At 34.5% G+C, this 16,544-nt stretch overlaps 1 protein-coding gene across 1 annotated transcript in view; it reads left to right on the forward strand.

The window, feature by feature from the left end:
• Positions 1–1,352: 1,352 nt before the first annotated feature.
• HELRODRAFT_89291 (hypothetical protein) overlaps positions 1,353–16,544 on the forward strand; it is a gene marked incomplete at both ends in the record, with an annotated part of 92,635 nt that continues 77,443 nt past the window's right edge. The window contains 4 exons of the mRNA XM_009030474.1: positions 1,353–1,419; positions 2,903–3,112; positions 3,373–3,439; positions 12,906–13,044. Coding sequence (XP_009028722.1) covers positions 1,353–1,419; positions 2,903–3,112; positions 3,373–3,439; positions 12,906–13,044 — 483 coding nt within the window. The remainder of the gene's footprint in view (positions 1,420–2,902; positions 3,113–3,372; positions 3,440–12,905; positions 13,045–16,544) is intronic.

Here is a 16,544-nt window from a genome sequence, read left to right on the forward strand (position 1 = left end):
GATAAAAAGAGCTGATCACAGTACTTGGTAACATTATAATAAATTCAGAAGATCGTTAACCATTGATTACATTATAATGTACTGGGGACATTAATATAATAATATTTAGGAACGAAAATGAATGCAATTGTGGATAAAGTGACAAAAAGTAGTCCTGGAATAGTTCTGTTCACGGAAGAATCAATTAAAAAAATTAAGCAAAAGATTGAGAACGAAAAAAATGAAACTGCGGTAACAAACAAATTGACGTCTACAGATAAAATGAGGAAAAAAATGAAACTCGTTGGAGAATTGCAAAAGAAACCAAACCCGGCTTTGTTACCGGGAAAAAAATTTCCCGAAAAGCTCGGTGAATTTCCGAAACAGTTTTATGGAAAACCGATTGAAGATATTGACGATTTTTTTAAAAACAAATATGTAAGTAAATTGAATTTTTTGAAAGTGAATGATTATCTAGATAAAATTACATGAAGTTCATTTCAGACGTTCATGGTGGTTTCAAAAGATGGGACAATGTTTAGATTCAGTGCTACGAATGCGTTTTTCTTATTTTCACCTTTTACGATACTGAGAAGAGGCGCTATTTATTTGTTGACTCATCCATATCCTTTTATTTGAATCAGTGTTTGTGATTTATATTTATAACGCGTTTGACTTCATTTTATATTTTTTACATTTTCAGTAATCAGTATCATGGCGATTTTATGATAACATAACATTAATTGAATGGAAATTTAAATTAGTTGGTTCGAAATTCTTTACAATTCAAAAATCAAAAAACGTCAAAACTTAACATTTAATTAAACATTTTTCAATTTAATTATTATGAGCGTAATTTTAGTGAACTGCGCCTTCATGATGTTGAATCAGGAATTACCTAATGTCGAGTTGGTTTTACAACTTATTTCATATTATTAAACGACTAAAACAAGTTTTCAATTATGAAGAATTGTTTTCACCGTAATATACACCGTGGAGAGCATAAACAGAATGATTGCCAGAGGATTCATTTTAACGGACTTCACATACCTGAGGGATCCGTGGAACTGGCTCGATTTCATCGTCGTCTTGGCCGCTTACGTCGCGTGAGTTATTCCGTTTTACAAAATTTCACTTTTTGATTATTCGTAGTTCATGCAATAAAAACGCATCTGAAATTAAAATGATATTTCGTAGTAGTAAAAGTTTTGGAGAAATAATTTTATTTTGTATTATTATCTGATTCTTTTAATTGATTTTTTATAGCTGCTACTGTTTTAAATTTTTAAGAATCTTATGAATGATATTGAGAATTAATTTGATGTCTATTGTTAAAACTGTTTTTCAGATACTTTCCAACTGTGTCAAGCTTCAATTTAGGAACATTGCGAACTTTCAGAGTTTTTCGAGCTCTTAAAACGGTAGCGGTGGTGCCAGGTAGTTCTTAAAATATATTTTGCGTTATTACTTTGCCATGTTGTTTTTAATTTATGTGTATTATCTTTATTATTACTTGATCGATTTTATTATTTGTTTATTTTAAAATATTGCGGCAATTGAAATTGTTTGTAGAAATCTATGCATGTCATATGTGTGCTACACTGCTAAATATAACCTGCAGCTGTTAAAAATGTTTTATCTACTATAAAGAACATTCTACTTGCTGTTTTCCAGTGGTTAAAAACTACTTTACTGCAAAACCCTTAACTAGCACTTAACTAATTTGCCAATAGTTACTAACTACATCAGTTAATTAGGTACTTTCAAAACTTTTAAACGCATTATTTTTCGCGACAATATTTTTATAATTGTTTTTTTATTATCAACATTACTATTATTAACGTTTTAAATATTTTTTCTGTTTCTACTTGCGTTTTTTATTTGATAATTGCCGCCCGTTTGATTATTCAGTGGTTTTTCTCAAAAAAAAACAACAAAGTATCTTGGATGGGTATATGAAGAAACTGAAATATAAATTTTTACCTTAGTTGAAGATAAAATTTAACCATCTGACCTGGAAAAACACGATGAAAAATTAAAAATGAAGTAAATGATTATATTAAAACTGTTCAGAAAAGTTGTTTTCAACTACCTTCAACTAAAAAAGTTTAACAATTAAACCCAAATCACATGATTTTTGTGTTTTGATATATTTAAAACGATTATTTAACTATAGGACTAGCCAACCTATGTTCTACAATGTGCTTCTTGACCAATTCCAATGCTCGGATTTTTTAGTGCCAAAGGCATTAAACTTCAATTTTACACTTAAAAAAACTTGTTTCTTATAAGTTATCTTTCTAAAATACTCATCATTAATTGTTTAAATTTTTAGTTCGTTTTGGATTTAACAAAAGTTTCATCATTTATTTTAAAAGTAGCATCCAAAATTATTGTCTAAAATTTCAAAAACTTTTATGAAGGAGAGGCATGTTCAAGTTATATAAATTGCAACAATTTATGGCATATTAGTAAATGTTATTAGTAGTGTAGTGAGGGGCAGAAGACCCTCCACAATAGACATTTTTGATAGGGTTAAAGTAATGTTTAAATTTTACAATAAATTTTGGTTTATAATTACAGTGGCTTTTTAAAGACATCAAAGTTTTGTAACATTTGAGTAAAAAATACATGTTTGGATATAGAAATCATGAAAAAATTGTTGAATAAGCAAAAAATTGTCAACATTTTTTCTAAAAATTCCTAGCCCAATCCAAGAGAATTTATAGCTGGAAACCGAGTGTTATTGATACATGTTATTTATTAACTCTGTTTGACTTAGAAACAGCTAATAAAAAATTATTTGGTCACTATGGATTGATGATTTCATAAGATTTGTTTGATTAAATTTGTAGCAAGTTTATTACTCAAATGTACCATTCAGAAAATGTAATTTACATTCATATACAAACGTTGTTCATAGGTCTGAAACTTATTGTTGGAGCCCTAATGGAGGCTGTAATAAGACTACGAGATGTAATAATTTTAACACTTTTTATGTTGTCAATATTTTCTTTGATTGGATTGCAAATGTACCACGGAAAACTTCTTAAAAAGTGTGTGAAAGTTCCACACAAATCTTGGATTGAATACGCTTCTCCTGAACAAATTCATTCTTTTGAAATGGATAAAAGTGAGATGTAAACGTAATTTTTTAAGTATTAAAATGATGACACAAATTTGCTGATGGAATCACAATATTCTAAATTGTAGATATTATTTATTATCAGCACATTCATAGCACGTTGTCACAAATCTAATTATACGTAGAAGTATATAAATAAAGATAGAAAACTACGATGATTTAAACAGAATTTTCGCGATATGCTGAAACGCATTTTACTAGATCGAAAGTGATACTTATTTTTAATTTCGAAATCAATTTATTTGTAGGGAACTGGCTCAAAACCGCAAGTGGTGATTATGAAGTGTGCGACTCCGAAGACGGCTCTGGAAAACCGTACGTAGTCTTATGAATGTTTCAAGAAGTTATGCATGTGCAGTTTTTAAAAGTAAAAACTGCTCAAAAATCTGCATGTTCTAAAAGCGCTTTTAATTTCATAAGTCGAGATAACTATTTAAAAAATTAACAAATTGTCATAAAATATGCTTCCAATATCGAACGGGCACTCTTGGGTTATGTCTTGATCACAATTAGAAGTTTGATATATGTAGGGTTTAGCTCTATAGCTCTAAATAAAACGTTGTGTTAATAAAACGTTATAAAACGTTATATATATATATATATATATATATATATATATATATATATATATATATATATATATATATATATATATATATTGGTAATAGACCATAATTTTTACAATATTCTATAAATTCTACCGAATGTTTGGCGTTAATATGTTTGTAGTTCGTTTTTTCGATTTTTCTCACTAAAGTTTTTTGGTGAACGTTTAGTTTATTAAAATTCAAAATAAACTTATCAAAACAAACATATTAACGCCAAACATTCGGTAGAATTTATAGAATATTGTAAAAATATATATATATATATATACTTTTTTTCATTTAGTAAAACTACTAGGAGACCTGAAGTTTTCACTAGTTAGGTCACCTTAACAATCAATCAATCAATCTTCGTTTATAGTGTCCATCAGTTATGGGTCGGATTTTTTTTATTTCATTCATCAGTTTTTGTCTCCAAGCCGATCTATCTATTGCGTCTGTCTCCTTGAGACCATGTGCCTTCAAGTCCTAATGTATGGTCAGCGTCCAGAACTTTTTTTAGCGACCTCTTGGGCGGGTGCCAAACACCTGGTGCTTAGTAACGGAAATTATTGTATCGTTTTCGCTTTGCTTAACATGGCCAAACCATCGTAGGCGATGATGACGACATGCATCCTTCAACGTGCACAGTCCCGATCGGTTTAGGATCTCGGTTGCATGGATATGGTCTCTTAGATCAACGTGCTGCATCCAACGAATCATCCTCATGTCAGTTCGGTAAAGCAGCTGTTCGAGTTTGGTTGTCATCGGCCACGTCTCTGCACCATACATTAGAACAAAACCTATAGCTGTGTTGTATAGTCCTGAGCGTAGCGGTAGAGAAATGCTACGCCACATCATTACCGAGGCAAGGAGATGCCATCTGCCCTAAGCCGCACGTATACGTCCACGAACGGCGGCATCAGCTGTTCCAGTACAATCCAGTATATCTTCCAAATACTGAAATGAAGTAACAGTTTTGATCCCGGTAATCGTATCATTATCCGGGCTCCGTTGTCGCGGGTTGATGCAGGCGGGGAATACAAAATCAGTCACTTTCCTCGGTGAGCTGGTAATACTCGAGCATCGTCTGTGACACCACTGCTGACATCGTTGGCATTTGATCGAGTTGCTTTCAACTTCAGTCCCACACATCTAACATGGCCAATGACCAGAGACCACAGGCTGAGCGGAACCACCGGTGATCATAGTTTTTGTTAAGGTTTATCTTTAGCCCGTGTTTGGCAAGCTGGGTATTTCAGACCTCAAACTTTCTGGCTGCGTCTGGTTCTGAGGCCACCGTCAGAACGATATCATCTGCATATATCACTCCCATATGTTATCTTAGCGTATCGGTTTGGTTATTTCTTCCATCACCGTGAGGAAGAGCAGGGGCTGAATATTGATCCCTGATGGACGCCGATGTTAATATCAAATTCATTCGTGTTACCGGCTGTTGTGCTGGCTAGAGTTTTTGTGTTAGAGTACGTTGCCATAACCAGCCAAACCAGATATTTTGGAACAAGCTGTCTACGTACACTCCACTTGATTGCCTCACGAGACACTCTGTCAAAAGTCTTTTCCAAGTCCACAAAAACATGGAACACTCGCTTTCTTTTTGCCATTTATTTTTCCTGTAGTTGACAAATGACATAGATAGCATCAACGATGGATATCCCTGCTATGAAGCCGCACTGGCAACCACCTATTGAAACGCACGACAACAGTCTTCTCTCAATGACTATTTCAATAACTTACAGGGGATGTTCTAGAAAATGTATACTCCGATATAAACAGCATTTCAGTAAATCTCCTTTTCCTTTTTATATCGGCGCAGTTGTGCTAATGTTCCATTCCACTGATAGTATCGATTTATACCACATCTCCCGACAGATGTGTAACAGGGCTCTGAAGCATGCCCCACCAGGTGCTTTGATGATATCATTTGTAAGTCCAGACGGACCAGCCGCTTTACCAGACTTCATTGCCTTTAACGCATCAGTGAGCTCCTCAGCTGTAATGCCCTGAATCGGTACTTTCATCGGAAGTGCATCAAAGTCTATCCCAATAGGGTTTGTTTTATTCAATAACTGATTGAAGTAATTCTTTCAGTGATACTTCACATCATTCGGCAAGGTTATTATTGTGCCTTTATTATTCTTTATGCATGTGGCACCAACTATATCCTTTTTCAGTTTTTTGGCCTAATTTGCTATTCGGTAGAGTGACCAAATTTTTTTGTCTTTACTTCCGCCAGCCATACCTTGCATTGATTTGTACGAGCTATCGCAACGTGACATTTCGCTTCTGTGTTCTTTGATCGATATGTCTTTCGACCTTTATCAGTCTTCGTCTTCTGCCATTGTTTGAAAGCTGCTTTTTTACTGGCAAGAGCATTTTGTACCGTCTCGTTCCACCACCAAGTTTTGGTTCAGATTTTCCACATACAGCTGTTGCAGCGTTCACTAGGGTGTCCTGAAAATATTTCCAGGTTATGTCTATCTTTTCCAGACGATTCAGCTGTGCTGATACTAACTCCTCGAATTTTTCCCTGAACATGGGGTTTTTCAGTTTCCATGTCTTTATTCTAGTAAGCATTCAATTAGTCACATGGCGTGATCGTTCCATGATCATATCGGCCATCAGCAATCGATGTTGAGAGATGCATGCTTCGCCTGGAATGACTTTTGTATTCCTAAATAGTTGTCTGTGTTGTTGTATGACAACAATAAAGTCAATCTGTGTGAATGACATCCCGCTTTTATATGTGATCAAATGTTTTGCCCTCTTCTTGAAATAAGTGTTCAACAAGGAGAGTTCATGGCTTTCAGCGAATTCCAAAATCCGTATACCGTCTTTGTTTTGAGACCCGTAGCCAAAGCCTCCATGGACACCGTAGAACCCATTTGTTTTTTCTCCAACATGGCCGAAGAGGTCGCAACATATCAATGGATTTCTGATAATGGTGTTTTCCTGACGGCATCTGAGAGTGTGTTCCAGAAATCATTTTTGGCGTCTTCAGATTCAACGGTCTTTGGTGCATATGCAGTCTGCACTTGTTTTTCTATTCTGAATTTAACCAGCATTAGGCGTGTGCTGATTCAAACTACCTCCAGTACATTTTGGGCCAGTAATTCCCGTATGAAGATTTCCACTCTAATTTGGGCTGTTTTTTGGTCATTCCAAAACAACTTGTAACTCCCAATAAGAGAAACACCATTTGATTTCCATTTTGTTTTCTGCAGAGAACAGATGTCAACTATTTGCTTTTCCAGCATGTCGACGATCTCCATGGAGCGACCATTAAGCGATCCAGTATTTAAAGTGGCAAGTCTGATATTCTAGGAGGGGACGCCCGATATTGTCACCCTTTGACCATTTAAGGTTTTCCAGGGGAATAGGGGACCTTTTCTTGTTCTGTTTGGGTCAACAAATTTTTATATCTGGAATTGCCCAATTCCTAACGACAACTACCAGTTATAAGCAGTGGGCCTAGCTTTTTTGCTGAATGCACACAAGGCAATGCGGTTGCAGTTTATTTCGTGCGCAAAAAAGCACTGTTGTAGTGCAAGCAGCGCACCTAGCCTTTGGGTCAAAGGTCCCTGTTTCACAACGCAGTGGATTTAGAATTGAGGATCATCCGGTGTTGAAGCCGTTGTCCTAAGATCCTCCGTCTCTTTCCTCGATGTCTTCTTTCTTCTGGTACAGTTAGTTCGCGGCACCTTATTCCGTATTATTCGATGCAATCCTAGAAGATTTCCCTGCCCAGGACTTTCTCCTACCCACCACCTGGGACGCGCCTCATAGCCAGTGCACCTCAGCATGAAGTTAGGCCACCTTAACAAACCGAAAAAAATTGTTCTCAAATATTTATATTTATATATATATATACACACACACAAACACACACATATACATACACATTTATACATACATATAATGCTGACTTCTGATAAACAGAAATATAAAAAATAGTATGACAATATATATATATATATATATTATTAAAAAAAATTTAGATAGCGCTAATTAAAACTAATAAACCATAGCAATACAGAAAACAAAATTGTTACTTTACAAAAACTAAATATATACAAGCATAAACATATTCAAGCGGAAAGTAAAATTTTTTTTAATTCTTTTTTGAACAAAGAAAGACAAATTCTAGGTCTTCTCATTAATGCCGGTAGGCTGTTCCAGATGGTTGGACCAGCAACCGCAATATCTCTCGAAGCAAACCTCAATCGTCTTACCGGAACTACCAGCAAATTCATATTATTCGACCATAGATGCAAACTTGGAGCAGGCTTTTTTTAAATTTGTCTGAAATATATTTTGATGAAAACCCATTAAACGATCTGTATACAATTACCGAGATCTTGAAAATAATTCTTTTCTCAACCTCCAGCCAGTGCAGTTCATGCAAAATTGGCGTCACACGGTCAAATGTAAATTTACCGGCTACTATTCTAAACTGACTGAAGAATCGCAATTGACCTTGCAAGCAGACCATAAAACAAACTATTTCAGTAATCCAGCCGTGTTGATGTGAAAGCATGGACTAAATCCTCCATTGATGGCTTGTCTAACAAATATCTAACTCGATATGAATTTTTTAGGTGCGTAATGCAAGAGACAGTTATCATTTTAATGTAGTCCTTCATGGACAGTTTGCCATCAAGAAGAACCCCAAGATTGGAAGCTGTTGTACTAAAGGATATATTGACATCTCCTATTTTGACGGCATTAATGCTCATCTTTATCAAGTGCTGCCATGTTCCAACTGGAAGCAATTGCGTCTTGCATTGGTTTAACTTTAATGAGTTATTTGACATCCAATGACTTAAAAATGATTAACGATAAACCGTCACAAAAATCGATAAGTTAAATTTGAAGTTAACTAACACCGAACATGCTGTGAGTTTCATCAATAATTGCATTTCTGATAGTCTTGATCAAATTTATATCAATTTATAACGCTTCCTATGCATAGCTTCAGGGGCGCTTGGATAAACAATGACATTTGAGGTTTCCGTAGGTCTGGATAAACAAAAAGTTCTTTAATCGTTTCCTAAAAAGTTTTATAGTTCGTTGTTGACGAATGATGGCAGGTTAACCATTCCATATGGAAGGACAGTTGTATGTAAAACATTTGTCGTTAACTGATGAATTGCTGAAAAGCTGATGCAACTGAATATATAAAGACGAACGAAGTTGACGAGTTGATGATTGACGAGATATAAATTGATGAAGATATGATAGTTGAAATGTATTAAGTAACTTGTAAGTAAGGACGGTGAGTTTAAATATAGTGCGTCGACGTACTAGTAACCAATGTAGTTGAATGAGTGAATCTGTGCTGGAAGATAAATTACTTATTATTAGAACAACTTTTGCAATTCTATTGAGTTTTTTAAAATTAAAGTTAAAAGGTAGAAAGAAAGACCATAGAGAAGAGAATTATATAACCTAAACGTGATAGTACGAGACATTGAGCCAGTGCAGAAGCAATATCTTCATTGAGAAAACTACGAATATGGCAAATAGTGCACGTATATTAGTTACAAGATTTGATGAAAGCTAAGACATGAAAATTAAAAGATAGAAAAGAGTCAATAGTAAAGCCTAAAATGTAAGTTCAGAGATTGAGGAGAGAAAAAAATAAACCAAAAAACGTGTGATGGGGGGAACATTTGATAAGCTGTTGCGAAGTACCAAAAAACATTACTTCAGATTTGTGGGGATTTAACTGAAAAAAGTTTAATAAATGCCAATCGTTTATGACCATATTACATGCATTTAAGTTGTCAAGCTGAGATATATGATTAGAAGTGGGAATTTTAGCTATTAAACATGTGTCATTAGCGTATTGATGAAAGAGTAGGCCAAAAGTGTTAATGATATTAGAAATACGAGAAGTGTAAGTAATGAAAAAAATGGGACCAAGGACAAAAATTTTGGGAACTCCAGTAGATAAGGTGAAGCTAGAAGAAAAGTGGGAGCCAAGCTTAATATAATGAGAACGATTAGAAAAATAAAATTGAAGCCAGGATTAGGCAGATACCGTGATGCCATATTCTGCCTCAAGTCTGTCAATAATCAACTGACGATTAATGGTATCAAAAGCTGCTGAAAGATCCAGACTGACCATGACAGCACAATTTTGATTTCCACATATGTCAGCAAGTTGGTCGTGAACATAAAAGAGGGCTGTTTCTGTAGAATAACATTTTCTGTAAGTGGATTGAAAGGGAGAGAAATTAGAAGATTAAGTAATATGAGTGAGAATCCTGTTCAAGACAATGCGTTCAAGTAATTTAGAGAAGGTTGAAATGTTGGAAATAGGACGGTAATTAAAAGGATCAGATGAATCAAGGTTAGATTTTTCAGTGAAGGTAGAATTTGAGCTATTTTAAAAAAAGTTGGAAAATGTTGTTTTCTAGGGAAAGATTGCAAAGCTTAGAAAGTAACGGAGCAAAAAATGGGAAAATTTTTTAAGAATATAAACTGGAAAAATGTCAAGTGGTGAGGTTTTGTTGGGCAAAGATTTGATGAGCTCTAGAATTTTTTTTCCTGAGTTGACAGCTGAAAAAGAAGAAAAAAAAGAGGAAGAAAAAGGTCTATAGTTTGAAGAAGGAATGTTAGAAGAAGCAACTGTTGTAGCAATAGATTGATGAATAGAATTTATTTTGTCCTTGAAAACATTAGCAAAAAAAGATACAAAGGTAAGAGATTCAGCATCAGAAAAATGATGATCTAAGCGTCTGTAGAAAATGTTATTTAGAGAATGCCAGAGATCATGAGAGTTGCTGCAATTATTAAGGGTGTTCTAATGGAATCGATCCTAGACTTCTTAATGGCATCTCGAGAAACACGTTTAGCAATTTTGTGTTTAACGAAGTTATGCGCTGATTTTTCATATTTGTAGTGACGCTCCATAAGACGACAATTTCTTTTAGCAGCTATTCTTCTTGGGATAAAGAACAACGAGGGTTGGAGCTTTTTCGAAACAAATGATGCTTGGCTGGGGCATGTTTGTTGACGATGTCATTTAAAGTTGAGTTTAGAGCTGATGCAAACTCATCAATCTCCAAATCTTGTGAAAGCAAACCATCAAATGCTCTGTTTAAATCATTTTCGAATGACGTATAATTTAAACGACAAAAGCTGCGACGGCAGTTGTGGATGATTGTCGACGGTGGTTTAGAAGAGCGTTGAGTTGAATAACGCAATCATTGACGGTTATATATATATACATATATATATATATATATATATATATATATATATTTTGTAGGTGATTTTAATATAAATTTAATGAATAACGATCGCAATAATAATAACATTGACTTTATTAACTTAATGTATTCGTTTAATTTTTATTCTTTAATCAATATACCTACCCGTGTCACTGCTTCTACTGCATCGCTGATTGATATTATTTTTACTAACAATCTTTCTCCTCATAAATCTGGCGTTATCAGTTCTTCTCTGTCTGACCACTTTCCTATTTTTACTTCTTTCAATCTTAATACTCCTTTATCAACTTCTAATTTATTTAATCATTCGTTTAATTTTTGTAATAATAACATTCGTAATTTAAATATGTTTTTTAACAATTTCGATTGGAATCCTCTGCTTTGATATAGATGCGGCATTTTCACTTTTTATAAATGTTTTTAAACGTGCTGTTTTGCAATATTGTAGTTCATCTAATTCACCGCACAAAAATAAAAAACAGCCATGGATTACGAATGGTTTAATGATATTTTCAAAAACTAAAAACCATTTGTATAATAGGTTTCTAAAATCAAAGGCATTATCTGATCGTTTAAGGTATATTAAATATAAAAATTTATTTTTAAAACTTTGCAAAATTTCAGAGAACCTGCATTATTATTATCTATTTAATAAAGTAATGAAAAATGATAAAAAAACTTGGAGTTTTTTTACTAGGATCGTTTAAGCAGTCTGTTCATCATTTAATCTTGGAAAATTATTTTTCATCATTTAATTGAAACTGCTCTAGTCAAAGTGTTTATTGTATTTTGATATTTTGTTTATTAGAAGTTATTTTACTTTTCTTTTCTCACAAGGTGGCCTAACAAGTGAAAACTTCTGGTCTCCTAGTAATTTATTATTGTGATATTTTGCTGAATAAAAGAATGTTTCAATTCAATTCAATTCAATATATATATATATATATATATATATATATATATATATACCCTCGGAATAAGTAGGTACCTACTGGAAATTCAATTATTACATCAAGATCGGTAATAATAACGACGCCCATTAAGAGTTCGAGATTATTTGGTTTTTTCACCCTTTTTTCACCATGGTAATGCCCATTCAATTCGCATGAACATTGCGGCAATTGAACATTTGCAATTAGTTTATTATTATGATGCAAATGAAGTGTTATGTCAATTATTTCATTTAATTTTTTCATTTAAGTTAATGAAACTAGTCTAATAACCAAAAATTTTTTGTTTCCAATTCGTTACAAAGTAAGCCAGTCATCTAATATAATAAAATAAACACGATGAACTCAAGAATGGCTGAACCAATTTTTTTATTTTTTCTTTATTTTTTTCTTCACCGATACCGATAACATTTAGGACATTCACAAATTTAAAAATTTTGAAAAATTTTAAACTTTCAATACCTTTACATTTTCGGTATTTTCATTCTATCAATAACGTTCAAGTTATTGGGAGTCAACAAAACGTATCGAACGCCTACGTCTTTGTACTGAAATTTTTGTAATTTAAAATTAAAAATTGTTAATATATAGCTAAATTTAAAATTAAAAAAAAAATCTCTAAATATAACTTCCTTTACAATTTACGCAAACATTAAAAAACTTATTAACCTTTGAAATATTAAGCATGAAGCAGCAACGATTTTTAATTGTTCGCTCATTGTTTTTCATTCTCCGATGTTCTACTGAACGTAAACAGAACATGAATCTAAAAAATTTTTATCGATATGTCGTTTATAGGTACAGTATCAAAAGTATGACTGTACCGAATTCAACTTGATTTTCAAACACAAATCTGGCAGATTTTTTCTGACGATTTGGATTATTATTATAAAAATTGAACACATTGTAACAATAAATAATATTCTTTTTTTGAAAATTTTTGTCAAATATATAATAATTGACGCTCGTCATCATACTTACTTGGTAGGTGCCCACAAGGTTACAAATGTGAAGAGGTCGGGGAAAATCCGAATTACGGATATACAAATTTTGATAACTTTTATTACGCGTTCCTCTGCTCATTTAGGCTGATGACTTTGGATTCTTGGGAGAGCTTGTACCAATTAGTTAGTTTAATTTTAATGATTAGTTATTCAAAATAATGTTATTACTATTATTATTAATTTAATATTAATTAAACTAATATTTAAATAGTTTAAGGTCTATTATACTCTTCCTAGGTTCAGAGAAATCAACAACACACAAACATTATATATGAATAAATGCTGAACGACGCACCACACGTGAAGCAAATAATAGGCGGGGATCTTTTTGTCATATTCGAACCCGGTCACTGCGAAACAGCACCAGGTGACCTAAACTACTAGGCCATCACCCCGCCTTTAACACAAACAAAACAGTAAATTTCTCTGCCTATCATAACCATTCTGCGTTTGTGGAAAGCTAACATTAAGTAATTTCGCACTACATAAAAGGCGCTGTATGAATGACATACTGTTGTCATTTTTCCTTCCATTATTATTAGCGTGTTTGTAATCGCCCTTTAAAAAGATCTCAGAGACGATAACGATTATTGCAGTACATTGCGTAGCACTTTACTACAGATATAAATGGAAAGAAAAAGACATTAGCATTAGACATATTACTATCAAAAACAAATCTCAGGTTGCATGGAGATGTACAAAATTCAATGTCAGAATCACCAAGTTCGATAGACCCAATGTTCATTTTTCCTATTGTTGCCTAGTGCCAACCGGTAAAACTGATTTTTGATTAATTCAATTTTAGCCTATTTGCCATCATCCACTTAATAATTTCCAAGAGACATGATCTGAGTCTACAGACCTGATCATAAAAACGACAAAAGAAGGCAATAGCAATGACCTGAATATCATCGGAGAAACCGTGATGTTTGAACTTTTATCTGTCAAAGATTTTTAAAACATCTGTAGTGTACGACACAAACAGGAGGGAGCCGAGAATTGACTTCTGTGGAACACCGTATGCCACAGTTTCAACATGTGTCAATTAGATCTGCACAGATTCTGTTGTGTACGACCAGAAAGATATGACTCATTCCATTGAAGAACAACACCAGATGCTCCAAATGAACCCTAGAGATTGCTTAAAAGTAATTAGTGATCGACACAATCAAAGGCAGAGCTCATATTTTAAAGAGCAAGCAACGACACATTCTGAGCATTTGTGAAGGAATACTAATTAGAACTATATACATGTAACATGTAACGCATAATCAGCATTGAACTTTTTGAAACGCGTTATTTTTGAAACCATATAAAAAAGTGTAAAACTTATTTTAACAAATTATTTTTATAATAAAATGCTTATGACCATTTTCTTTATTATTTTTGTTTAAAAAAATTGTTCAAAAATTAGAATTTCAAAAATAACACGTTTGGAACACATATCGCCGATCTGGGAATTAATCCAACAAGCCAATAAAAACAGACAAAGTTTTTTCACGTCGTCTGGTTAGATCTAGCACATGCTTATGGCGTTATACCTCACAATCTACTATGGAAGTCGTTTCTGATATTTCGTGTTCCTCGTAAAATTATCGACATTTCGAAGAATGATTTCAACGGTTTCAGGATGCAATTTACCACAAATGATTTCACTACAGATTGGATTGATCTGAGAGTAGGAATCGCTATTGGCTGCTCTATTTCACCAACCCTGTTTGTTTTGGTAATGTATGTCATGCTGGATGCTGCAAGCGGGTACAAGGTTAAATTCGGTGGAGACGATTGTATGCCATCGTTGAAGGCATTTATGGATGACACTACTGTGTTGAAAAATTCAGTCCGAAACCGTAGAAAAATTTTGCAGACGCTAGATGAGTTGATGGATTGGAGCGAAATGCAGTTCAAGCCGGAAAAATCTTGAAGCCTCTCGCTGACAAAAGGTAAACATGATAAACATGTCTTAAAATTTCCGGTCAGATGCCAAATCTTCAAAAGTTATTAAAAAGCTTGGGCAGATGGTTTCACTAATTTTTAAAGAATTTGGAAGAAAATAAAGAACTGCTGAATTTGTCTGAGCAGTACATGGAGATTGCGGACAGCCAAGATTTTGAGACCTGACATGGTGGTGGCATCTGAGAATACAACTTCAGTTATGGTTATTGAACTAATTGTGTCGTACGAAGATAGTATGCTCAATAGCCACAATTTTAAAACTGCTAAGTATTAACAGCTGATTCAAGACAAAAAACGATATAGAACCAGATTTTATGCTGTTGCGGCTGGTGCAAGAGGAACTGTAAGAGCATTAATGTATATATATACACTTTTCAAAGAGTTAGGATTTTTAAACAGGAAGCCTAGAGCATGTGTGAAGAAGGTTATTAGTAGTGCAGAGCAAGCTTCATATTGGTCTACTGATCGCTACAGTGATACGACTTTATATGTAAGTATAAAATTGAATTTTGAGTATGAATAGCAGATTAACACCGCTGAAAATCAACAACCATCGAAAAGAGTTCGAGTGATCAACGAACGTGGCCTGCTCCTCCAAAAATGTAAGGAGGTTGTTGAGGGCCAAAAAATTTGTCGACGGAGACTTCTCCTCTGAGGACTTCTCGATGATTTAGCTCAATTGAGTTTTCACATACATACATACATACATACATACATACATGTATCCATACTTATATGGAATACATACATCGTCGCGTTCGACGAATTGTGTCATTGATGAGTCCTTTGATGCGAGAACAAGCCTATTCTTGATGAACATCGATGACCACAGGATCCGCAAACCCACACCCCTGTGCTGTTACCATCCCGGGCCACCTGCTTACGCCGTCCTCTTTTTCCAACTAGAGCTGCAATGCGCGTTTCCTCAAAGGCGGAAACTGCTGCTTGTGAGCGTGTCTTCCACTGTGAACGCTCGAGCGCAACGACACCCAAGGTTTTAGAATCCAGTCCGTTTTTTTTTTAGGTTTTCCTTCAGATTATCTTTAAATTTGCGAACTGGACCGCTTGCAAGGCGAACTCCAGAAGCCAGCTGTCCGAAAAACACCTGTTTGGAAATTCTTGTGTCCGGCATGCGGATAACGTCTCCCGCCCAACGAAACTGTGCCTGTAACAAAAATGCCTCGATACCCAAGATACCACACATTTCCAATACAGTCGTATTTGGCACCTTATCCTCCCATTTAACGTTAGCGATAACCCGTAGACATCTCATATGAAACTGATCGAGTCTACGTATATGGCGCCTATAAGTAATCCATGTCTCACATCCATACAGCATTGTGGTTAACACAACTGCCTTATAGACAGATATTTTAGTAGCCAGCGACACACCCCGTTCCTTCCAGAGTTGTCCACTCAAACCACCAAAAGCAGCACCAGCCTTGGCAATCATAACCGTAATTTCATCATCGATTGCAGTAGTGTTGGAGAAGTAGCTACCAAGGTAGCAAAATCGATCCACAGCGTTCAACTGCGAGCCGCCAATAGTTACGATGGCTTTAGAATCCGACGAAATAGGATAGCTTTGGTGCAGAACCTCTGTTTTCTTCCTGCTCACCGTGAGTCCAAACCTTTCTGCAGTAGTGTGGAAACAGTTGAACAGAGCC

Source organism: Helobdella robusta, assembly GCF_000326865.2.
Source record: "Helobdella robusta unplaced genomic scaffold HELROscaffold_69, whole genome shotgun sequence".
Classification (NCBI taxonomy): Eukaryota; Metazoa; Annelida; class Clitellata; order Rhynchobdellida; family Glossiphoniidae; genus Helobdella; species Helobdella robusta.